This window comes from Furipterus horrens, unplaced genomic scaffold (genome assembly GCF_987537825.1).
Source record: "Furipterus horrens unplaced genomic scaffold, mFurHor1.1.pri manual_scaffold_11, whole genome shotgun sequence".
Taxonomy (NCBI): domain Eukaryota; kingdom Metazoa; phylum Chordata; class Mammalia; order Chiroptera; family Furipteridae; genus Furipterus; species Furipterus horrens.
In genome coordinates this window covers 28828182-28850210 of record NW_028327181.1, presented here as the reverse complement: position 1 = coordinate 28850210, position 22029 = coordinate 28828182, and the positions used below count along the sequence as shown (strand labels likewise).

The window sequence follows — 22029 nt, the reverse complement described above, 5'->3', positions numbered from 1 at the left end:
CAGGGGTTTAAACCACCAGCAGCTTCAGAACAAGTTGCTGGATAGCGGTACCACCGGCATCCCTTTCTCAGCCACGCACTCGCTGAAACAGGTATTAATGAAGCGCCCATCATTATTCACCAGGGGCCAGACATAAGCGGGCCAGTGTTGGGCAGGTTGAGGGTGGGAGTCTGTCTGCCCTTGCGTGGGAGGTGAGGCATGTAAGGCAGAAGAGACCACAGAACCTCGGGACCACGGGCACCATGCCTCCAAGCCACAGGGGCTTCCTTTAATCAGAGAGACAATTGCAACAAGTGTTCTTTTTTTAAAATACAGCCATTGAAAAGACAATACATTAAGAAACATGTAAACACGCAGCTGCTTAATTACAAGTTGCACTGCTTGGTTTAGTACCTGTGCACTCCCAGGTGTGGGGACCTTAAACACTTCCACAGTTGGACAAGTGGAGAATGGGGCAGAGGAGAAGACACATTTGGCTTGTGCACAGCTCCTGAGAGGATAAAAGCAAATTCTATCTTCTAGTTCCCCCAGAAGAAAGGTTGACGACGTGAGGGAATTTGGGAAATGGATTTCTGTTGTCCAGTGGGAGGCAAAGGAACTGACAGATGTTCTCTAGTTAGAACATCACCTGTGACGGGAGGCACACTGGTGCTTAGTCTCCTCGGAAAAAGACAAGGAGCACGAGCCTGCCTCCCTGCCCACCTAAGCTCCAACCTTGGAAATGAGGGACTGCGGGGTGGTGGGCCTGTTCCCAGGTGGATTGCCCATGGTACCTGAACTCGGAGCCAAGCATGGGGGAAACCACCTTCCCTGCCCCCGTCAGCCTCACGTGTTACCCCAAATGCCTTTCCCTCCAGTGTCAGATCTAATCCACAAGCCCTGCCCAAAGGCCCACGACCACATGGAATTTTCAGGAAGAGCCATCCCTGTTTTCCACGCTAACTGAAAGGTGACACAGGAACCAACCCCTCTGCTTTCCCAATGACAGAGAACTCAGACCGTCCAACAGAGGCCCCACTGGCCAGCAGGCTCTGCTTGTCTTCCCAGAAGGGAAGGCAGGCCGGCGGGAGAGTCACCCTGGTCCTTTCCAGATGAGGTGGTGAAGGTGTCGGCACTGCTGCTGCCCCAGGCCGAGTGCAGGGCTGCGAGGGCACCCTGCCCCTCGGGGAAGGGAGTGTCCACGAGAGGTCCTGCAACGAGGTTTTAAAGTAAAACAGCAATGGCCCTAAGCTCTGGTCAGTCAGCTGGTGAAGAGGACACAGTGGGCCTGCAGAATCAGGCGGAGATTGTGTCGCCGAGTCCTCCCCACTCCGCCCCCGTGCCTCTCAGGGTTAGGTACAAGTGAGGGGGGCTGGGCAACAGTAAGAACAAAATTCCCAACTGCGAAACCAGCCCCAGTTTTCAGAAATTAAATGGAGAACAAGGAATGATGAGAATCCACTCTCAGGGCAGCAAAGAGATCAAGTTCCCTTCCTGGGGCCTGTTTTTAAAGGAAACATGCCCTCGTCTAGGCCTGGGGACACCTGGAATACCCTGACACTGCACAGCCTCGGGGCTGCTGAGGGGAGTTCCGTGGCGAAGGCAGACAGGTGCCGGCAGTTATCACACTTCTTCCTCATGGGCTGGCACGGCCTCCTGCATGCGACACTGCTGCCATCCATACATGACACTGACTTCGGGGGGCCTCAGTGCCAGAATTCCTCACAGATGAGGGAGGGGTAGTCAGCAAAGGCCCTTCCGCAGGCTCCTGTTCCAGAATGTTACTGGCAAGAATCCACAGAAGATGGAAAAGGGGGTGCCTGGTTCCTCACAGGGAGAAAAGGGCCAGAAAGGGGGGGGCTTGTGGAAACTTCCAAGTACCTCATCCAAGACTCCCAAAGAGCTCGCTTCCTAACCTTGAGACTCCCCTCGGGCATGTAGGATGGGGCAGGCCCAACTCCTGCTACTACCTTAGAGACAAGGATGGAGACAAGATGTGACTACCCAGGGCCCCGTGGGCAGCTCAGAAACCCAGGGACACGGCTAGATCCTGTATCAGGAGGCCAGAGGGAGGCTGGAGCCAAGGATGCTGGCACTGTTCTCCTGCACAGTGGGAGGCGGCTGCGTGCAAGGCCTTGACAGAGGCTCCTTCCCCAGGGAGACGCCAGCTCCCAGGATGCTACCTCTAGTTCTCGGGATGCCACTTCTTGCTGTTCCCACATCAGCTGCAGAACCCCAAGGAGACTGCCTCCTGGCCCAAGCCCCTAAGGTTCTTCAGAAAAAAGAATTTAAGTCAAAAACATGATTTGTTTTCAGGTTGCAAGTCAGTCAGCTGAGCATCACACCGTCCTCCCCCCGCCCTCAGACGCTGGTGTTTGATAGATGGGGGTGCTGGGTGGGAGCCCAGCGGCTTCTTGCCCCTGGGGGCCTACTGTCTGCAGTTGTTGTCAGACAGCTGGCTGGGGGTCCGCACTTCACCCAGGGAGGTTGTGCCCTCGAAGCGCTGTGAGGCGATGGCTGCCTGGTGGGACATGCTCTTCCGTACGATGTCACCCTTCCGCCACAACACCACTTCCTGCAAAATCGGGAGAGGGGCAGCACAACACAGTGAGAGGCAAGCATGGGGCTGGGTGTCCCAAAGGCCCCAGCTTCCTCCTGGGGACCCAGGCAAGCCCCCTCCGCCCCCCTGCCTCTCTCAGCACAGACAGCAGCTGTGCCCTTTCCCTGCCCCAGGGCCCTTCTGCATGTTCAGGGCTTAGAAGGGTGGAGTGCTTGCTGGCTTTGGGCCCAAGAGAGCAGACTAAGTGTCCAGTGGGAACCCGCATTCTTGCTGTGGGACTCTAGATGGTCTGCAGTTTCCACCTCCTAGTAAACTAACAAGTGGCGTGGAGACAACCACCGCATGGTTTCACCTGTCAGAAGTGGAGCCTGACCGTCACAGGAATGATGCCCTTCCTGCTCTGTCCCTTGGGCCCCCACGGGTCTGGAGGAGGTGCCCAGGCTTCACCTGCTGTTTGAAGTAGCGCCGCTCCTCCTCGTCTATCAGCACCAGGTTGAGATAATAGCGCACGGAGAACTTCTTGTTGATGTCCCGCATGGTGGGGGTGAGCTCATAGCCCGCCAGGAAAAGCCGGATGGGGATGGACTCTCCTATAAGGGCAGACGGGAATCACAAGCGAAGGACAGTGACTACTCTACTTCACACCTAGGCACTCTGACCAGAGGGGGAGATGCCATCTGAGCATGGTGCGGATGGGACACTTGGGACAAGGCTGCTTCTGCCTGTCGAGCAGTTGCCTTCTGCTGCCCAGCGACTTGCTGAAGCAAAAATGTGACTGCCATCCTCTTCCAGGTCCAGCTGAGTCTTGTGAGCGTCCTCTCGCCATCACCACACAGAGACCAGTGCGTGGCATGCAGCTGAACAGCACACGGATACCACTGTCAGACGTCTTTGGGTCACATGTAATGTGTCAGTTGTTGGGTTTTCAGGAGCCAACTGTCAAACCTCAGCAAACTCATCATGTCACCCGGCCATTTCGATCCCACCTCCTTCCCTCTAATTAGTGCATGCCCCCCAAAATACATCTCTACTCTAAGATGGATTGGCGAGATGGCAGAGTGGTCCAGGAAACAGAAAATCCTCCTTCTGGTCCCAGTTCTCCATTAACCAGCAAGTCTGTTGCTTTCCCTGAACCTTAATTTCCCCATGTGGAAAATTATGAAAACAGACTACATAATATTTTAGATCCCGTCCAGTTTCAACATCATGCCTTTCCTAGTATAAGTGGAGCAAAATTAGGGCAGTAATTCCCCTGGGAAAGGCCAAACCTATAATGCAGCTTAATGCTAAATATAAGACCTCTTTTAATTATCTGCTGTTGGTGTTGCTTCTCTCTGCCCCATTTCATTCATACACGGAAGACGACAACTGGCTTTCCTTGCACAACTGGTGAAAAACTGGAACACAGTCTGGAGATGGAGAGCTCAGTGCTCCCTGCCCCGACCCCAGGACCGAGCCTGGTGATACTCGAGGATATGCTGTCACTGTCCCAGTGTCGGGGCTGCTAAGTCTATGATAACCCTCCGTCTGCACGCAACAGCCTGGAGGAAAACACTGAGAACCACCTTGGCTTTACCACATTTCTAAATGAAAACCGCACTCTTCATCGTCAGCGGCAGCAGAGCCAGTGAAGAACCTAAATGATGGCTGCTCCCAAATAATCACACAGATTCCCCAACAAAGCGCTCAGCTCCACCCATCACGGAGGAGGTGTTAGTCCCAGGCTGTTTGCAGCCCCAGGCAGTGCTGGTCTGAGCGTTTAATCAGTGAATGGATGCAGAAAATCAGTCACTTTACCGGAGCTAGAACTAAGTGACAAAAACAACTTCTGTATTAATCCCTTGGCCCTCAGCAGCCAAGAATGTCAGAATATCAACAGGCAAAAGTAACAAAATGTTCAAACCAGTTTGTAAACTTTCTTTGTACAGCATAACTCTTGAGATTCAATCTCTAGTGCCAGTTCACTATATAAACGAGGGGGAAGTGGAGCTCTTCTGGGGGAAGGTTGGGTAGGAGTCTGGAGTTTCACAGACGCAGCCCTCCTTTTCCTGCTTATTATGACCCCAAGTGTACGATCAGAGATTAAGGAAGTATAGGTTACTAGAATCTTACTTTACAGTAGAATCCCTCAAGCCCCTCCAAAACTCTGTGCAGGGGCTGGGAGAACAGGTGTGGTGGCTGGGGCCACGGGCTCACCTCTCACCGGGGCTCCGTCCATGATCTCGTACTTGGCGATCGTGTCGTTCTCGTGGTACACGTTGGGGCCTGTGCCCGTCGTTTCCCGCTTGATGATGTCTATCTCCATGTGCTTGATCTTGATTCTCACCAGCAGGAAGTATATCTTCCCTACAATGACATCTTTCAAGTGGTATCTGGGGAAGAGAAAGGACAAGAAGTGAGGTGTGTACACAGCAGCCAACCCTTGGTACATTTATGGCCTCCCTGGTCCCAGGAGAGGGTACTCTGCCCTGCATGTTGGCTGAAGGTGGCCTCACTGTGCTCACTAGCCCATGTTCCCAGCCACACTGCCACTGCCGCCTAACTTCCCAATGTGTTCCTTTTTTTTTTTTTTTAAGTCCTCACCGGAGGACATGCCTATTGACTTAGAAGGGGAGGAAAGAGAGAGGGACAGAAATACTGATCAGTTGCCTCTCACATGTACCCCGACTGAGGACCTCGAACCTGCAACCTACGCATGTGCCCTGAGTGGAGACTGAACCTGCTACCTTTTGGTTTAACAAAACAACACTCCAACCAACTGAGCCACACCGGCCAGGGCCCACCCGACATGTTCTTTATTTGAATCAAAGTAACTTCTGTCCTTTCCATTCTTCCCTCTACAACTCCAAGGATGATTCTCTGCATGTTATATCACCCATTCATGCTTGCTCATCTGATCTATCTGCTCAGTACTGTAACTTCTTTTATATGTTTTGTATTTGTGTACATATGGTGTGTTTTTAGAAATCCTAATGTGTGCAAGGCCAGTCCCCTAAATGCAGAAGCCAGGTCTTGCTCTTCCTCTCAAACACAGTGGCAGACAACAGGTTTGTGCGCTATGGACCTGGCAGGCCAGGCAGGAGCAGCAGAGCAAGATGCACCTGTCAGGTCCCACCCACACCTCTCTCTGGGCTCTGCGCACAAGGACTGTGCTCTGGGAGCTGCCGGGAACCAGCCATATTGCAGAATGCCTTTCTCTGGGCCAGGCAGCAGTTCTGGCGGTCTGCATACACACAGCCCTACGTCAAGCACGGCAGGGGGAGAGGAAAATCTCTACACCTGCCGTTCAGAATCATAGCATGTGAGTGTTGGCAGGGACTTTGGAATTTAACCTCCTTATATGACAGGTTTAGAAAAGGAAGTCTGAGGAAGGTAAGTAATTTAAGCAGGATTTGAGTAGGGGACAGACACAGGATGTGAACCCAAGTTCTTCATTCCTAAGCCTGTGTTCTCTCCATTCTTTCATACCACCTTTAGGCTAATGATCTGACTGGGAAGACTGTAGACGCACTAAGTAGAGAGCTAAGAACATTTACAAAAGCAGAATGTAGGCCACTCAGCATTTTGGAAATAGATTCTAGGGGGTTTCCAACTTTCATGAATTGGATGCTCACTTATTCTAAATAGAATCTTATACAGAAACATCCATATGTAAGAAACATGAAAGAGCTGTCCTGGGGAGGACCTAGAACCTTGGCTCCCAGCTCCTCTTTCACGCCCCCTTTCCGTGTGTGTGTGTTTGAAGCCCACAAACCTGACCCAAGTCCCTCATTTTTCAGAAACCAAAGGTACAAAAATTTTAGTACCTGCTAACCTCAGCCCAAGTCCTCAGCGGCAGAATAAAACCTGAATCCAAGTGCTGGGCTCTTCCTATTACATCACACAGTGTGGCCTGCTGGGATCGTAGGGCCAGAACCTGGGGTGGGGGGCCCCCAGTCCTGATGTCCCCTGACTCTCAGTGCCTTCACATCCTAGGTTTGGTCCTGAATGCACTGCTGGCTGATGGCTGATGTGAGCTCCTACAAGGTGGTACTGCCTGCCAGCCACCCCTTTGTCGGGGGCTGGGACATTGGTGGGCATGCACTTCGGTAGCTCCTTGTCAGGAAGGCCCACAGAGCCCCAAAACTGAGGAGAAAGGGGAGGAAGCCTGTTCCTTTCCATATACCTGCCGGCCTTAGATCAACCTCCCTCCACGTCACCCTGCCTGCTCCGCAGGTGGAGCCCAGGCCATGCTCTGGGTCGCTATGATCATTTTACTGACACCCCAGTTGGTTCCAGGCCAGGGAGCAGGGGAAAGAATAAGAGAGACCATCCATGGGGGCTCACAGACCACTGGGGGAGATGGGCAAACAAACAGAAGAAACAGAACACCTTCTCACCCCTGTTCTAAGAAGCACATATATATTCTTCATTTAAAACCCCCCTGATCCCAACCTTCTCAGGAGAGCCACCTGGCTCAGCTCCCTGTACCCCGAGTCTCTGTGGTTAAGGGTCTCTCGGAACAGGATACACTTTCGCTTTTGCACATTTGATTTTTCAAACATTTTCAAGAATGTATTATGTTGAAAAGAAAGATGCTATGGTACATTTTTGAACTGTATATATTGTGATTTACAAGCTCTTAAATATATATTTTCATCTTCTAACAGTAAACACTATTTAAAACATATATGGCTTCCCAGCTTGGCAGTTAAACTTAAAGACCTTCTTGAAAAGCTGTCAGGTACTCTTTGCTACAATTCATTTTAGCTCAGAGAGGAAGCAGCAAACCAGCCAGCCAGTTTGGTTTCCTCACTTTGCCTTCTAAAGACACATTGTACACAGGAGACAGATGACAATGGAATGGGATTTGAGATGGTTCTCGGCAGCAGAAGGAAAGAGCTGTACCTAGAATCCAAAACAAAGAACCTTAAAGCTAGTTTCACTTGACTTGGAAAGAGATCATAGGACGTTTAACTTAAATGTACCTCAGTTTAATACAGTTTAGTTTAAGCCAAGTGAGGTTCTAGCTCCTGGGCAGCCCCCTCAGCCCGTCTGGCACGTCTCCCCCACGTCCCGCTGCTGTGATGCCTCCCGCAGCCGCAGTCGTCCCTGCCGGCTCGCCACAGCCAGGGGCCTCCCTCCCCCTGCACGCCGACCCGGTCCTGTCTCAGCTCCCTAAACAGTCCCTCCACAAGCTGGGGCCCGGCACTCACTTGGACTTGTTGTACTCGAACTCAATGTGCAGACAGTCCTCGATCCCGACCTCCATCTTGATGGAGGAGTTCAGCTCCGGGTACGTGCTGAGTGTGTGAACAACGATGTCCATCTCTTTGACGACATCGTTGAGGCGGCGGCTGATGGTGGCTCGAAGGAAATACCTGGAGGACAGGGATGTGTCCTGAAGAGACACTCCTTACCCCCACAGGCTACCTAGGGGGATGCCCCAAATCAGCCCACTTGAAAGAACCCCGGGCAGCAGGTAGCCCCTGGGGCTTGGTATGCCTTTGAGAGTTTACCTTTGTAGACCCTCCTCCCAGAAAAAAATGCACAAATGCACTTTTACACAACATTTTGCGGTTACAATTCTGGGGAGTTCAAAGACCCTTCCCCCAATCCCTTTTTGAGTAGCACGTGATTTCTGTGCCTTGCATGGCCCTCACTGTTATCTACCATGTATTTGTGTGCAGGTTTTATTTCTTCAACTAACTCCCAGCTCCTTGGGCACAAGAATCTGTCTTATACTCATATATCTGCACGCCCATTCACTTAACAATATCCAATAAAGAAGTATTTTCCAAGTCCCTCACAGTTACAGAGCGGAATACGGACGGAGAACTAAGTTAGCTATTCAATTAGCAAACATTCATTGCTAGGCACAGGATGAATTAAGAGATATCATCCACGGGAGCTCACAGACCACTGGGGGAGATGGGCAAACAAAGAGAAAAAACAGAACAGCTGCAAAGTGCTGGTCTGGACACAGTCACCAAGGACTGGGAGAGAACCTGGTATGTTTGAACAAAGAAAATCTCTGGCTGAACTAGGGTCCTTGGGGAAGGGGGCTGAGGTGCTGGGACAAGTGAGAAAGTGTGCCAAGCCTGACCTCTGCGGCCAGCCACTTTGGTGTGACCTTCCCCAGCACTCCTGTCCCCCAGACTCAACTCTATGCTAATACCCGAGGATGGAGGAAACACCCCTTAAATAACATTTTCTTCTAAATAAAACTTAGATAACCCCCACTGCCGTTCAAGCACTTCAGGCTACTGTCTCCTGTGCGGCACTAAGTGATTCTGGGCAGTCTTTTTATTCATCCCGGCGACTTCCGGCACGCTCCCCAAGATGCGTGTCCCCGACTCTCTTCTAACTTCCGGGCTCCCAAGCCTGCCCTCTGCCTCTCAGTGGAAGACAATGCTCTTAACTATTCTAAGAAGATGAAGGCCTTCCAACTCAAGATTTATAATGCTCTCCCTTCCCTGCTTTGGGCTGTTTCTCACTTAGGGCTTAAGCATGTGTGTCCATGTCTTTGCCCATCCTGTCCTCCCTCCAACAGCCCTCGCAAGGCCTTTTTTCCTCCTCCCTCTGGCACAATGACGCTCCATCTGGATGCCCATCAGAATCACCTGGGGGAGGGGCTTTAAACATCCTGATGCCCAGGCACACCTGACATTTCATTTCTCTAAAAAGGGACAAAGGCATCAACATTTTAAAAAGCCACCCAAGTGATTCTTACATGGGAGCCTTGTCTGGCATCTTAATCCTTCAACTTCCCAATTTTCTGAACATATCCAACCTGTCTCCGGCTCAAGGCTTCTCCCTTGAGTTTATACAAGTCCCCAAATTATCAGTCCCCCAAACACTCTCCAGGCCGTACACGCTTGCCCTTCCTCAGCGACAGCTGTCACAGGGGATCCAGCTCTAACTGCTGCAGCTTCTCCCCTCGCAGCTTCCGTCCTCGCCACCCAACAGAAACTGCCCTCCTGAAGCTAACACCCAGCCTCCCAGTTGCCAAATGCAGAGGCATGTTTTTCTGCACCAGTTGTATGTTAGCGTGTGAAACACTTCCTCCTCCTTAGTGCTCTTCCCCCGGTTCCACAGGAGGCAGGACCCGCTCCACCTCCTGTTAAGCCCCGCCTGCGCAGGTCCTGACTCTCCTGCTTGAGAAGCGTATCAGTTATTACCTCGGAGTAGACGATTTCCCACAGTGGATCCCTGAATGCCAGGCCTACATTTCCAATTATCTTGTGAACTTTGACACCTCTCTATTCTGCCAAACTCCGAAAGCTGCATGAGTCACCTTCCCTACGAACCGTCTCTTCCTCCTGACAGCCCCCATCTGCACCTGCACTCACCAGCGAATCCCAGTGAGGTCTATGAAATTTCTGGTTTTCTGCCTGTTCCCACGGTGTCCACTGAAGCCAAACTTTAAGACCTCATATCAGCCTTCTCACAGACTTGTCTCCACACTCTACCTACCCATCAAATACCACGTATTGACTTTAATTTCTTCCAAAAGAACCACTACCCTGCCTATGAATAAAAAGAGCCCTAAACAATCTTTTTGTGTTTTCCCTCACCTATGTAATAAATTGCAAGCCCTGAACCTGGAATTTACGTCTTCTATAAACTGCCCTTAGCTACTGTTTCCTTCTTTACTTCCTCTCTTTCTCAACTTGAATCCTAAATTCTTCATCTAATTTGTACAGCAACGCGTTCCTTTCTTTAATTTTCTTTTTTTATTGAGGTAAACTGTAGAAGGTGTTCAGAGTATGCCACCCCCAAATATGCCAGTCTGGCATAAGGCTTATATAGAGCTGAAAGGCACTGAGAAGAAGCAGACACAAGAGAAACTCTGCCTACCCGCCCTTTCCCAGGACAGCAGGAAATTCTTAATCACCAGAGACATCTCTAGACTCCCATGGCCTGGAAACTATGCCAGAGGAATCTACGTGACTGACCTTCTAAAACAGCCCGCATCTTCCCTACTGCCTGCTTGTTTATCTCCTGGTTTGTTGCCCCTGGAAGCTCAAAATTGTTTTCCTTTGTTTTGTCACTTCTATTTAACATTATTGTTCTTCTAGTTAAATGCTCACAAAGGCCCAAGTTTTAAGCGCCCCTTTGAGTTACTAATCACTGAGTCCCATGTGTATGTACAACGCACATGTGAATAAACTTGGTTGTTTTTCTCTTGCTAGTCTGTCTTTTGTCAGTCTAATTTGCAGGGCATGGCCAATGAACCTAAGATGGTAGAAGGAAGTTTTTCTTTCTCTACAATATATATGATGTCAAATTTACCATTTTAACCAATAACAAGTGTACAGTTCGCTGGCATTAAGCACACTCACACTGCTGTGCAACCGTCACTACCATCCGGCTCCAGAACTTTTTCTCTTCCCAAACTGAAACTCTGTTCCCATTAAACACTGACTCCCCTTCCTCCTCCCCTCGGCCCCTGGCAGCCATCATGCTCCTTCCTTTCTCTATGATTTTGACACCTCTAAGTGCCTCATAAAAATGAAAGCAGGCAATATCTGTCTTCGTATGACTGGCTTATTTCAGTTAGCAGGATGTTTTCAAGATTCATCCATGCTGTAGCCTTTTCAAGGCTGAATAACATTCCACTGTGTGTTTTGTTTAATCCACATTTTGTTTATCCCATCGTCTGCCGAAGGACACTCAGGCGGCTTCCACATTTGGCTGTTGTGAATATGCTGTTCTGAATGTGGGTATACATGTATCTGTTTGAGTCACTGCTTTCACTTCTTTTGGATATGTACTCAAAAGTGGAACTATTGGATTATATGGTAATTCTGTTTTTAATATTTTAAGAAACTACCATACTGTTTTCAATGCCTCTCTTTCTGACATAAATACGTATAAGAGAAATCCACTGTAAAAAGTAAATAACAATAAATCCCACAGCCAAGATTAGGTGCTGCCTTCTCTGAATGCAATTACAAAACACTGTCTTTAGCTGGGGTAATATCGGTGTTTAGACCTCTCTGCAAAGATTGAAAAAGAAGAGCCTACAATCACTCTTTGGATGGAACTGGGGAAACCAGGGAGAAAGAAGGGGAAGAAGAGTCTCGCTGTATTTGCAAAGTAAGATAAGTCAGAGAGAGAAAAACAAATACAGTATTCCTTCTCTTATCGTGGGTATTACATTCTAGACCCACCAACGATAGGTGAAAATCCACGAAGTAGGAACCTTACATTTATTTAAGTATTTATATATTTTTTAAGGCTTTATAAACCCTTCCCACACACTTATAAACCGTTCCCAGTCCCTTATTAACCTTTCCTACTCCCTTATTAGCCTTTTCCACACTTTTATAAACACTACTTATGTTCTTAAACATATTCCACACTCTTAAACCTACGTAACTTTAACAACATACGTATACAGTACCGCAAAATCCTGCGATATAGTGAAAAATCCACGATAAATAATTAAATATAATATTTTAAAAAATCCCGCGATACAGTGAGGCCGCGATAAGTGAACTGCGATATAGAGAGGGACTGCTGTGCCATGTGATTTCAATCATATGTGGAATCTAAAAAACAAACGAACACACGAAACAGAAACAGCCTCATAAATACAGAGAACAAACCGATGGTTGTCAGATGGGAAGGGGATGGGTGAAAAAGAGGAGGGGATTAAGAAGTACAAATTGCCAGTTATGAAAACATCATCTAGGGTTACATTCCCAGCATCCTGATAGAGACCCCTGGGAACATGGACGGCTCCAGGTCCTGGTCCACACGGGCCAGTTTCTGGGGCAAGGTGAGGCACAGCTTACCGGAGCTTCACGTTTTGCCCTGTGTAGGACTCATACGGCTTCTCCACGTGGGTGAATTCAAAGTCGAAAGCCTGTGACTGTGTGATTTCTCCAGGCCGGGCCAGGTCCTTCACCAGGGACACAAATTCATGGTGGTTCCCGCGGTCATAGTAGAGTTCTGGAGAGAGAGCGTCAGCCTGCTCTATCAGACCCCGAGCGACACAGGGCCTGGCCAGGGGCTCCCGGCTGAGGCCCCCGTCTTCTCAAAGACCTCCCCAACACACCCTGTTTTTGACTCCCTCTCCCCCACACCCCCGGCTCCCTCACTGCATTCCGAATACTGGCCTCCCTCTGCCTCTCCCCTTCCCACAAACACTCCTCCATTTTATAGAGAGAAATCCTGTGGCACAGTGAGGACCCAGGATCACCCTGCTCGGGACACCAGGGCAGCACCTTAGTAAGGGAAGTATCAGAGGAACCACCATCAAAACACCACACTTTAAAAAACACATTTTAAAAAATATTTCTAACTTTTAAAGCATATTCATAGGTATTTAATCTTATCCTTAAAGTAACTTTGTGGGATAGCTCAGACGGGCCTCCTCGCCAATTTAAAAGATAAGGAAACTGAGGCACAGCATGGCTAACTGGTTTTGAGTCAAGGTTGGCTGCAGGGCTGACATTAGAGGAGGCCACTCACTGGACTGCGTCTGTTTCTACAACCTGGTAAAATGGTGGTGAAACAGAACCCAATTCGTAAGGTTTTGTGAGAATTAAAGGAGGCAGTGAAAGTACAGGTCTTAGTACCTACCAGCTGCCAGCTGCTGCTCGCCACCAAAAAGGAACTGAGGTGGCTACTCTGACAGACGTTTTAACGCTGCTACCTCCACCTCAAACAGTGCTTCTCAAACCTCAGTGTGCAGCAGAGTCACCCGCAGGGCTTAGGAAAACACAGACTGCTGGGCCTACCCCTAGTGTCTGATTCGGGGGGGTCTGCGGGAGGAGGCTGAGAATTTTTTTTTTTTTTTAATTTTTAAAATTTTTATTTATTAATTTTTAGAGAGAAAGGAAGGGGGTAGGAGGAAAGAGAGAGAGAGACTAATTTTTGTTGTTCCACTTATTCATGCACTCATTGGCTGATTTTTGTATGTGCCCTGACCAGAGATCAAACCCGCAACCTTGGCATATTGGGATGACACTAATCAACTGAGCTACTCAGTCAGGGCTGAGAATCTGTATTTCTAACAAGCTCCCAGGGGATGTTGATCCTGCTGGTCCAGGGACCACACTGTGAGAAGCGCTGCTATAAATTCATCCTCCCCTGGAAACAGTTCTGGTATAATTCTTTATTATCAGTTCATGCCACCTATTCATCCTATATTATTTCATGCCTTTTTGCACTCTGCTATTTAAGAATTAACTTTTGCTATACACATATCATTAGAGGTAAGGCCTATTTGCCCAGGTTCCCGGTGTCCTCCCCAGCCCACCCTGGCTGCACAGTGGACATTTAGTACCGACTATGACTACACATGCCCACAGTAAAGCTAAGTTCCACCCCTTGGGCATTTTTGGGCTCCAGTCCTATGCAGCTGCACCCTGAAGTAGGACAGACCAAAGGGGAAAACGAAGCAGGCGGAGTGCACTTGCCACCTCTGCTGTTGGCTGCTTGGGGATAAAGAGACAGGTCCACAGAGTCCACAGAGAGGAGTGTCTGTGACAACCACCCGTGAGCCTGGTCCCGGATCTGCAGAGCACAGCACTCTCAGGGATGCCTAAGCATCAGGGGACATGGGACAGAGATGCATTTGCTCTGGACGCCCCCATCCCCACCCCTGTTCAGCACAAGGTGCCAATCAGGATCAAACCCACTCTGGGCCAAAGAACCAGTTCTCCTGCCTCCGCAGAGCCAACGCAGTGTCTGGCCTGGCCCTCAGGGAGAACCGTGCCCAGAATGAGAAAATGGTTTCAAGCGGTGCTTTCGGTCTGAGTGCTCAGTCAACCCCTCGCTGCCCTGGGAGCTGGCCCTGCCAAACCTGCTCTACAGGGGGCCATTTACTCCTAGACAAGGAGGCGTTCTGAAGCAGAGTGGGCTCTGTCCTAAAGCTGTATCCAACTCATAAAGGTGGCAGTAGTGCGGTTCATCCCAAACTAGAGCTGCTACATCTGTAGGGACTGACACCGAGTCTGTGATTACAGTTGTTGCGTTTTCCTGTGCAGTTACACTTTGACCCATCTTCCATTACAAACAATCCACGTTCTCTTCCAAACACTAAATGGAACCAGCAGTGGGCAGCATTCTGGGTAGTGAGCCATAACCCACATGCAGTTGCTAAATGGGGGAAGAGGTGAGCAACCAATGCTAGTTTTAAAACCCAGTTCCTGTGCCCCTCAATGAAACAGTGTGCAGCGACGGGGCAGGAGCACAGCCGCTGGCCAGCCCGTGCCAAGAGCTCCTCCGCATACTCTTGGCTGGTCCCCTGCTACGTGCGCCCTGGTTGATGGCCCTGACTCCTCAAATGGGGAACCTGGTGACTCAATTCCCAAGCACTAGATTCTGGCCATAGATTCAGGGGACAAAAGCAGGCAGAGCAAGGCTCCAACGTCCATGATCTTGTGGGAAGTCCCAGAGTCAAGAGCAAGATGGGAAAAGAGGGATGGAAAAATACGCAAATGTGACTGCACAGCCCAAAGGCAACAAGAGAAACAAAACAGGAGGCTCTGAGTGCTCAGAGAGCAGTCAGGCTGCAGGCATCTGGGATCCTAGCAACCGTTGGCCTGGCCCAGCAGGGGAGCCCGGCTGTGGCCAGGACCTCTGGCAGAAGAGGTCCTTCCCTGCACAGTATCACGTTCTCCTTCAGGCTTGTTTCCTAGACACACACCAATACAAGCTCCTACACCAAACATCATGGGTGAGGGATCAGTATATAGTCTTGAGTGGACCTGGACCTGGCCTTTTCATTTGTGACTTATAAGCCGTTTGCAATGCTTTAGCAAACACTATAAGGCAATTGGGCAGAAATAGAAGACATATTTTGCTATTTGCCAGAAAGTTTGGTTTCCTCTCATATAAATTAAATTAAAAAATCCAAGGCAATTCTAGAGACAGGTCTGGATCCTAAAGAGACAGTAACTGGCCTCCACTCTGTCCCAAAGATGCAGGCACAAGTCACGCCTTGTTCTTCTGGAGCTCCAAGCCCCGGGGACCAGCCATTTCAAGCTAAAAGGTGGAACTGACCAAGTTTTCTTGTTAAGGTAACTTCCCTGTCTTCGGCCTCCTTCTCAGTCTCACAGGAGGAAAAGAGTTTTGTAGTAAGAAGGCTTCCGCAGTGATACTTGCCACCAATGGCTGAGGAGTGAATCTGTCACCTTGGAAGGAAACTGAGCTAGGTAGGCAGCAGAGGATCATCCCAGGAAAGATGCGCCAAGACGTGCTGCTGGGCCAGGACCACGTTTGGTCCAGGCTGCGTGTTGGTCTCGGAAGAAATTAAGTCAGCCAGGGCAAAAAGACCTCCAAAGAGCCTCCTCTTCACCCTGATTTTCCCAACAACTGTTTGCTGCCTGGCAACCCAGTTAAGATTCATGCTGGCCACACCCACTCGGCTCTCCAGGACCCTAGTCAACCTGCGGGGCAGTCGCATCGGAGTGCCCAGAGTCAGCATCTCTGCTCCACGCCTTGCAGCCACTTATTAATAGACCAGAATCGACCCATTTAATCTCAATGTGACTTTTACTTGGCACTTCCTAGGTGAATGAATTAAAATACAGAAAGCCTCTGGAGTTTTTAAAAGTACAGGTTGGACTGGTGCTGATGAGTTCAGATCCATCCAGTGCCACTATGACTGAAAACTTTGGAAAAGCATCAGATACTATCTATTTGGCTTTTGGAGGCTGTTCCTGTCTGCCCTCCTCTGCAAGTTCGACCTTGTAATTACCCTTGGTTTATTTAACTCCATTAGTCGCCATGGTGGCTCAGCTCTGCCTTACATGCTCTACCAGTGCCCCCCAAGTGATTCCAGCTGAAAAATGGTCTTCTAACAATGACAGACTTCCCTCGATGCTCCTTATATACAGCACTGCATTCTTCTTAACATATAGGTCATTAGCTGTGGGGGTGACACAGGACATTCCCTCGACACAACTCTGTTGGCATTGATAGAAAAAGTACATGAGGTGCAGGGAGAATCCCAATGTAGCTCAAAAACTTACCGATATCAGAAAAACCTATGTGACACAAGTACATAAATAAGACTTCTCCTACTCTCGAGGGGCAACATTCAACTGCAACAGCTGAGCAGTCAGTGCAGAACCGTATGGAGCACAGCTCTGGCAAGCCTTACTTTCTTATATACAAGGGAAAATCAGCCTCAGCTTGGCATAGGAAGAGGTGATGAAAGAGATGCAAAAGCAAGGGAACCGACACTCAGCTTTCCCATTTCACTGGTCCCCTCTGTGAAAGTGTTGCACGAGTGGGTGCTGGCCTGCTGGTGTGTCACCTGAGTCCTCAGTGGCCTGGAGTGAGGGCTGTGCCTCTGCCGCAGGCACAGGCAGGAAGCCCAGCCTCTCAACAGTAACCAGCAGGGCAGACCTGCACGCTCCCTTTCTTTCATTAAATTAACTCTGGTTTATCTAGGAGATGAGAAGAAAAATCTAGAGAATAGCTTCTGTAAAACTTAGTTCTGAACAATGTATCCAGTTAGCAAATATTTATTGAACACCTACTATGTACCAGCCACTGAGATTAGAGAGTGGCCACCAGACTGATGATGGACTGAAGGCTCAGAATTTAGTGAGGGGACAAACAAATTAAAAAAAAAAAACAAAAACGGGAAAAAAAAAAACCCCTAAAAACAACAACAACCAGACTTGCCATATCCTGCTTGAAACAAGGTACCAGTGAGGTCTCTAGAAGCACAATGGAAGAAGCGCTGACATCAGCCTGCCTGGAGAGGTCAGGGAAGGCTCTCAGGTGGGTGTCATGTGGCTGGGCTTGAAGAGTAAGAGCTTGGGTAGAAAGTCGGGCCTTGCAGAGAGACGTTCATATACAAAGGGCAGATGCCGAGATTCTAGGAAGAACATGATATCTGGAGGAAACTACAAGTGGTGAGGGTGAAGGGTTAGGGAGAGATGAGGCTGGGAGGACGGCAGGGGCCGCGCAGCCAAGAGAGTCAGTTTCCCCCTTTAACCAGTAGGGAACTGGTGAGAAGAATTTTAAGGAGGGCACTGACAATGTTAGGACTGCCTTTTAGACAGTTCACTCTTACAGAAGGTGAACTGAAAGAAAACAAAGGCAGGAAAACCAGGTAAGGAGACTGCCTGCTACAAACAGAAATAACGAATGCATTAGGAATGGAGAAGAAGCAGATTTAAGATACATTCCAGTGGCTGAAGAAGATGAAAACTTAGAAGACAAGCAGGTGTGTGGGAGAAGGAATGAAGAAGCTAAGATGACTCCCAAATTTCTAAGGCTGAATGGATGCAGGTGACCTAAGTGAAAATGGAAAAGCAAACCAAACCAAACCACAGGAAAAGCAGCAGGGCTGGGCTGGCTGCATCTTGGAGGGACTTGAGGGGTGGGGTGCCCAGGTGGAGAATCCCAGCGGGCAGTGCGAACCACAGGCCTGGAGCTCAGAGGCGAGTTCAGGTTAGAGCAAAGGAAGGATTTGGGAATCCTCAGAATATGCGAAGCCACTGAAGTCACAGGCACAGGTGAGATTATGAGCACAAGTTACGTAGTGAGAGGGAGCCAGGGGCGAAAGTCAGCCCTCTGCCTGCCCACTTCCAGGGGTCCCAACAGTCTCTGCAGGTCCTTCTGTAAGGTTTGCGTGGGCGCCCTCCAGGAGAAGACACTGGGAAGGCTGCGCGGGAGGCAGGCAGATGAAAGGGGAGACTGAGCTGGGTGAACATTCCCCCTGAACAGCAATCGGGGTGACTGCAAGGTGAAATGGTTTAAATGTCTAGGCCCCTGGAAACTTCCTGATGGGCCCACCTTAACAGGGAAAGAGAAAGGACAATAATCATCTTAAGTCTCTTTTACTGAGGACCCACTACATGTGCCAAGCCTTGCACTTCATGTGTATTATCTCTAGTGCTTACAAAGTCTTGACCCTAGCAAAGTTATTATTATAACCTGAGCCTTGTCTAATTTATACAGCCCAGTCTGCTTGACCTGCACACACCAGGCTGTCCTCTAATGAACACACAGGTGGGACAAATACACTCTCATCAAGAGAAAAAAATAAATGAGTCATAAGGATAAGAAGGTTAATTGCATAAGCCACTTCATTTTCAAGCTAAGGAACTAATTCTTCTGAGGGAGGAAGGAAGGAAGAAGGAAGGGAGAGAGGAAGGGAGCGGGTAGGCAGGCAGGAAGGAAGGGAGGGGGAAAGGCAGGGAAAAGGAAAGAACCAAATCAAACAGACTCTGGTTTATAAGAATTTTGAGTTAAAATGGAAATCAGTGAGGGAGGTGGACAGATCACAATAATATCAATCAACTTTCTTACCCCTCGAGAGTAAGCCCCGTACTGTACGTCACCCATATAGCTGGATCTCAGAATTCGACCCACGTTCCACCCACTTCATACACAGTCAGAGAGCAGTGAAGGAGAAAACCACAAACCACAACTTCAACAAAATTAGCCTCGCTCTGGTGCCCAAAGGTCAACTCACACACAGTCTCAGGCATACACAGATACACCGGGCTCTGCACGAAGCAAGCTCCTCGGACATCTCAACATTCCCATAAGGTGATTTTGTTATCCTTGCCTCACAGGAAAGAACGCAGCCCAGAGAAGGGCACGCCTTCCCAAAGTCACAGGGCTGGGGGCCCAGGAACAGTTACCAGTGGAAGCAATAAAAGGTTCTGAGGACACTCAGCAGAGATGCTGTTCTGGGATCCGAGGAGTCAGACAAAAATCAGGCAGGTCAGGCACAGCACGCAGCCTCCTAAACTCCCTTTCACTTAGATGAGAAGAAGGTGTTGACACCACCCCCCCTGAGCAGCTTACTGAATACTGCTGGGGCAGCAGACATTCTGGTTATCTTTCACAGTGTGACAGGGAGTGCCACTGGCGACCATGGTACAGGCACAGACTAAACCTGCCCGTCTACACGGTATGGCAGAGCCCAAGAATCCATGCAACAATGTTAAAACTACTCCTTGAAAATACTAATGTGAAGCAGGCAAGGGCTTCTCCACTATCCATATGTTACACTTAGCATAAAATGCTTTGGATTCATTCTATCCACTCACTGGCGCTTTACTGGGGGGGATTTTATCCTGTAGGGTACATAACGTAATATCTTAAGACATTTATGAGGTTACAACTGGGGGTGCTGCTAATATCAGGTGGGTAGAAACTGGGGACACTGCTTAACATTTTATACCAGCAAAGAATTATCAGGCCCAAAATGTCAACAGCGTGCTGCTGAGAAACCTCATCTAAACTAGAAGCAGGAGGGCAGAGGGTATGAAACTCACCCCTTAGACCCATGTCAGGTCTGTAGAAAGCCACTCACATGTCTACTTGAAATAACAACAAAAAGATTCCTGTAGGATCCTACCTGGTTTCATTCCCTTAAATGCCAGAGGCAAACACTTTAGGCTGAGGGCAGTCCGCAGAGACAGGCTGCAGGAGCACCCTTCCCCAGGTCCCTCCTCCCCGGCCAATGTTTCTGACCTTTGCAAAAGGTGGAGTACAGATTCCTTCCTGAAGCCTGAGGACAAGACAGAGCACTAAACAAGCCTTCCCAGGAAGTTACTAAACACAGTTAAACATGCAGCATGTGGTATAGAGTATGAATTCTCTGCTAGAGGTTTTTCAATCCATGTGAGTATTAACTGTGAATCTACTCTTGACCTAATGACAAAAACAATTTATTTCAGAAGCACCTGAGAGTTTTAATAAACACGAGACTTCAAACAGTCTTAGAATGGGAGGCAATTGCATCTTGGCTGGCAGCTTCCAAAATCTACCATATTGTTGTTACTGTCTTTTACTGACTAGTTCTAATTATCAATAGTCATGTTTAAAGACTTGGAACACTGAGTTTAGATAATTTAATTTTAGTTTTTTAGAAGACTTTATTTATTTTTAGAGATGGCGGAAGGAAAGGAGAAAGAGCGAAAGACACATCACTGTGTGGTTGCCTCACATGCCCCCGGCTAGGGACGTGGCCCACAACCCAGGCATGGGCCCGACTGGGACTCGAACTGGGTGGGGGCTGACGCTCAGTCCAAAGAGTCACAGCAGCCAGGCCTAATTTTATTCTTAGGAGCATCGTTTCTTTGTCTTTAAGTCAACTGAAAACTAACATTTTAATAAAAAAGCCTTAGAAATTCAGAACAGGTAGGCAGACACACAGTTCAGAGATAAGTTAGGATGTGAGACGCTGGTGAGCCATTTCTCCCACACCACATCTAAAAGATGGGTGGGTGAGACCAACTAAGGGAGGCACGGAAGACCAGCTTAACTTGGGCCAGAGGAAGGCAAAAGCAGTACTGGCAGCACAGTCTCTCCCTGACAAACCCACCTGCAGGCTAAGGCAGGAGCATCCTGGAGACAGGAAGCCAAGCTGAGCTTGGGACCACTGGGGCCGAGCTACCCAGCACGAAGGAGCACAGCAGGACGCCCCCTGCGCCCTCGGCACCGCCGCCCCTCGCGGCGCGCAGTCCCTGGGGGCAGGTAAGACGGTACCGCAGGGCGGCTCCGGTAGCGGGCCCCAGATCGCAGGGGACGGGGAGCTCCGACAGGCCTCACCAGGGCTGTCCAGGGTCCCCGCCTCGAGAGCGCGCCCGGCCCGCGGGCGCGGCGCGGGAGGGAGGCTCTGGGCACCGACTCACCGATCTGCCCGATGAACTCGATCTTGATGCCCTGGTGTTCCAGACGCTTATTGGGATGCTTGAGTGCGAGGCTCACCTTCCCGGAGACCGTCTCGCCGTCGTAAAAGAGGAAATACTTCTCCTTCTTCCCGTCCTCCGTCTTGTGCTCGGCCCGCTTCCTACTCTCCGCATCGTTCAGCACGATCTCGACCTCCACGCTCTGCCCGAAGCCGAAGAAGCTCATTTCGCCGGCTGCCGGGCGCGCCGGGCTCTCCGGGGCTGGGCTGCCCTAAGGCAAGGCCAGCGGACTGGACGCGCGGCCAGGAGGGGGGCGAGGCACTCCTGCCCGCTAGACGGGAACAACTGGGCAGGGCCGGCTGGGCTCCCAGAGCTCAGATGCACCGTGGCCGGCCAGCCTCGAACGTGCGCGAGCAGCTGGAGACGGAGAGGGGCGGGGCTGCAATGCAACTCTAACGGAGCGGTGCCGAGCCGGGCGAACCCGCAGCGGCCTCCGACCTGGTGTCCTGCGGCGCGGGGCGGCGGAGCAAGCCTGCCAGCCTCTCGCGGCGAGACACCCGGAGCTACTCCCGTGGCTCCCGGCAGGAGGGCGGGGAGGAGGAGGATGGCAGGCCTCCAGCCTGCACGCTCCGTAGACGCCGCGCGCATGCGCACGCCTCTGCTTCTGTGGCTTTTGCTACCAGGCCTCCTGAGCTGTGCTCACTGCGCATGTGCAGTGGAAGAAGGGCCGACTGTCTTTCCTTTAGTTGATATGGTAGCTACGGCTTCTTTACAGAATTCGGGCCCACACATCCTGTAAAATTAAGAGAACTCTAGATATCCTTTCGCAATGCTTTATTTTTATTCGTTTCATCTACTGTTTCAGTTCGATAAATGTTAGTCTACCAT

At 49.9% G+C, this 22029-nt stretch overlaps 1 protein-coding gene across 1 annotated transcript; it reads right to left on the bottom strand.

Moving 5' to 3' along the window:
- Positions 1–227: 227 nt before the first annotated feature.
- VPS26B (VPS26 retromer complex component B) lies at positions 228–21751 on the bottom strand. The gene is made up of 6 exons (XM_090290801.1): positions 21145–21751; positions 12322–12478; positions 7735–7899; positions 4736–4911; positions 2987–3129; positions 228–2554 (listed from the first exon to the last, which is right to left on the bottom strand). Exons 1-6 carry the CDS (start codon positions 21365–21367, stop codon positions 2408–2410), a joined length of 1011 nt encoding a protein of 336 aa, XP_090146927.1. The 5' UTR covers positions 21368–21751; the 3' UTR covers positions 228–2407.
- Between the last annotated feature and the right edge of the window lie 278 nt (positions 21752–22029).

Excerpts from the sequence above, each read along its gene's own strand:
- VPS26B (XM_090290801.1), bottom strand. The coding sequence starts at position 21,367 with ATGAGCTTCTTCGGCTTCGGGCAGAGCGTGGAGGTCGAGATCGTGCTG. Across the intron at positions 4,912-7,734 it reads TTCGAGTACAACAAGTCCAA|ATACCACTTGAAAGATGTCA; the intron begins GTGAGTGCCGGG and ends TCTCTTCCCCAG. Across the intron at positions 3,130-4,735 it reads GGACGGAGCCCCGGTGAGAG|GAGAGTCCATCCCCATCCGG; the intron begins GTGAGCCCGTGG and ends CTGCCCTTATAG.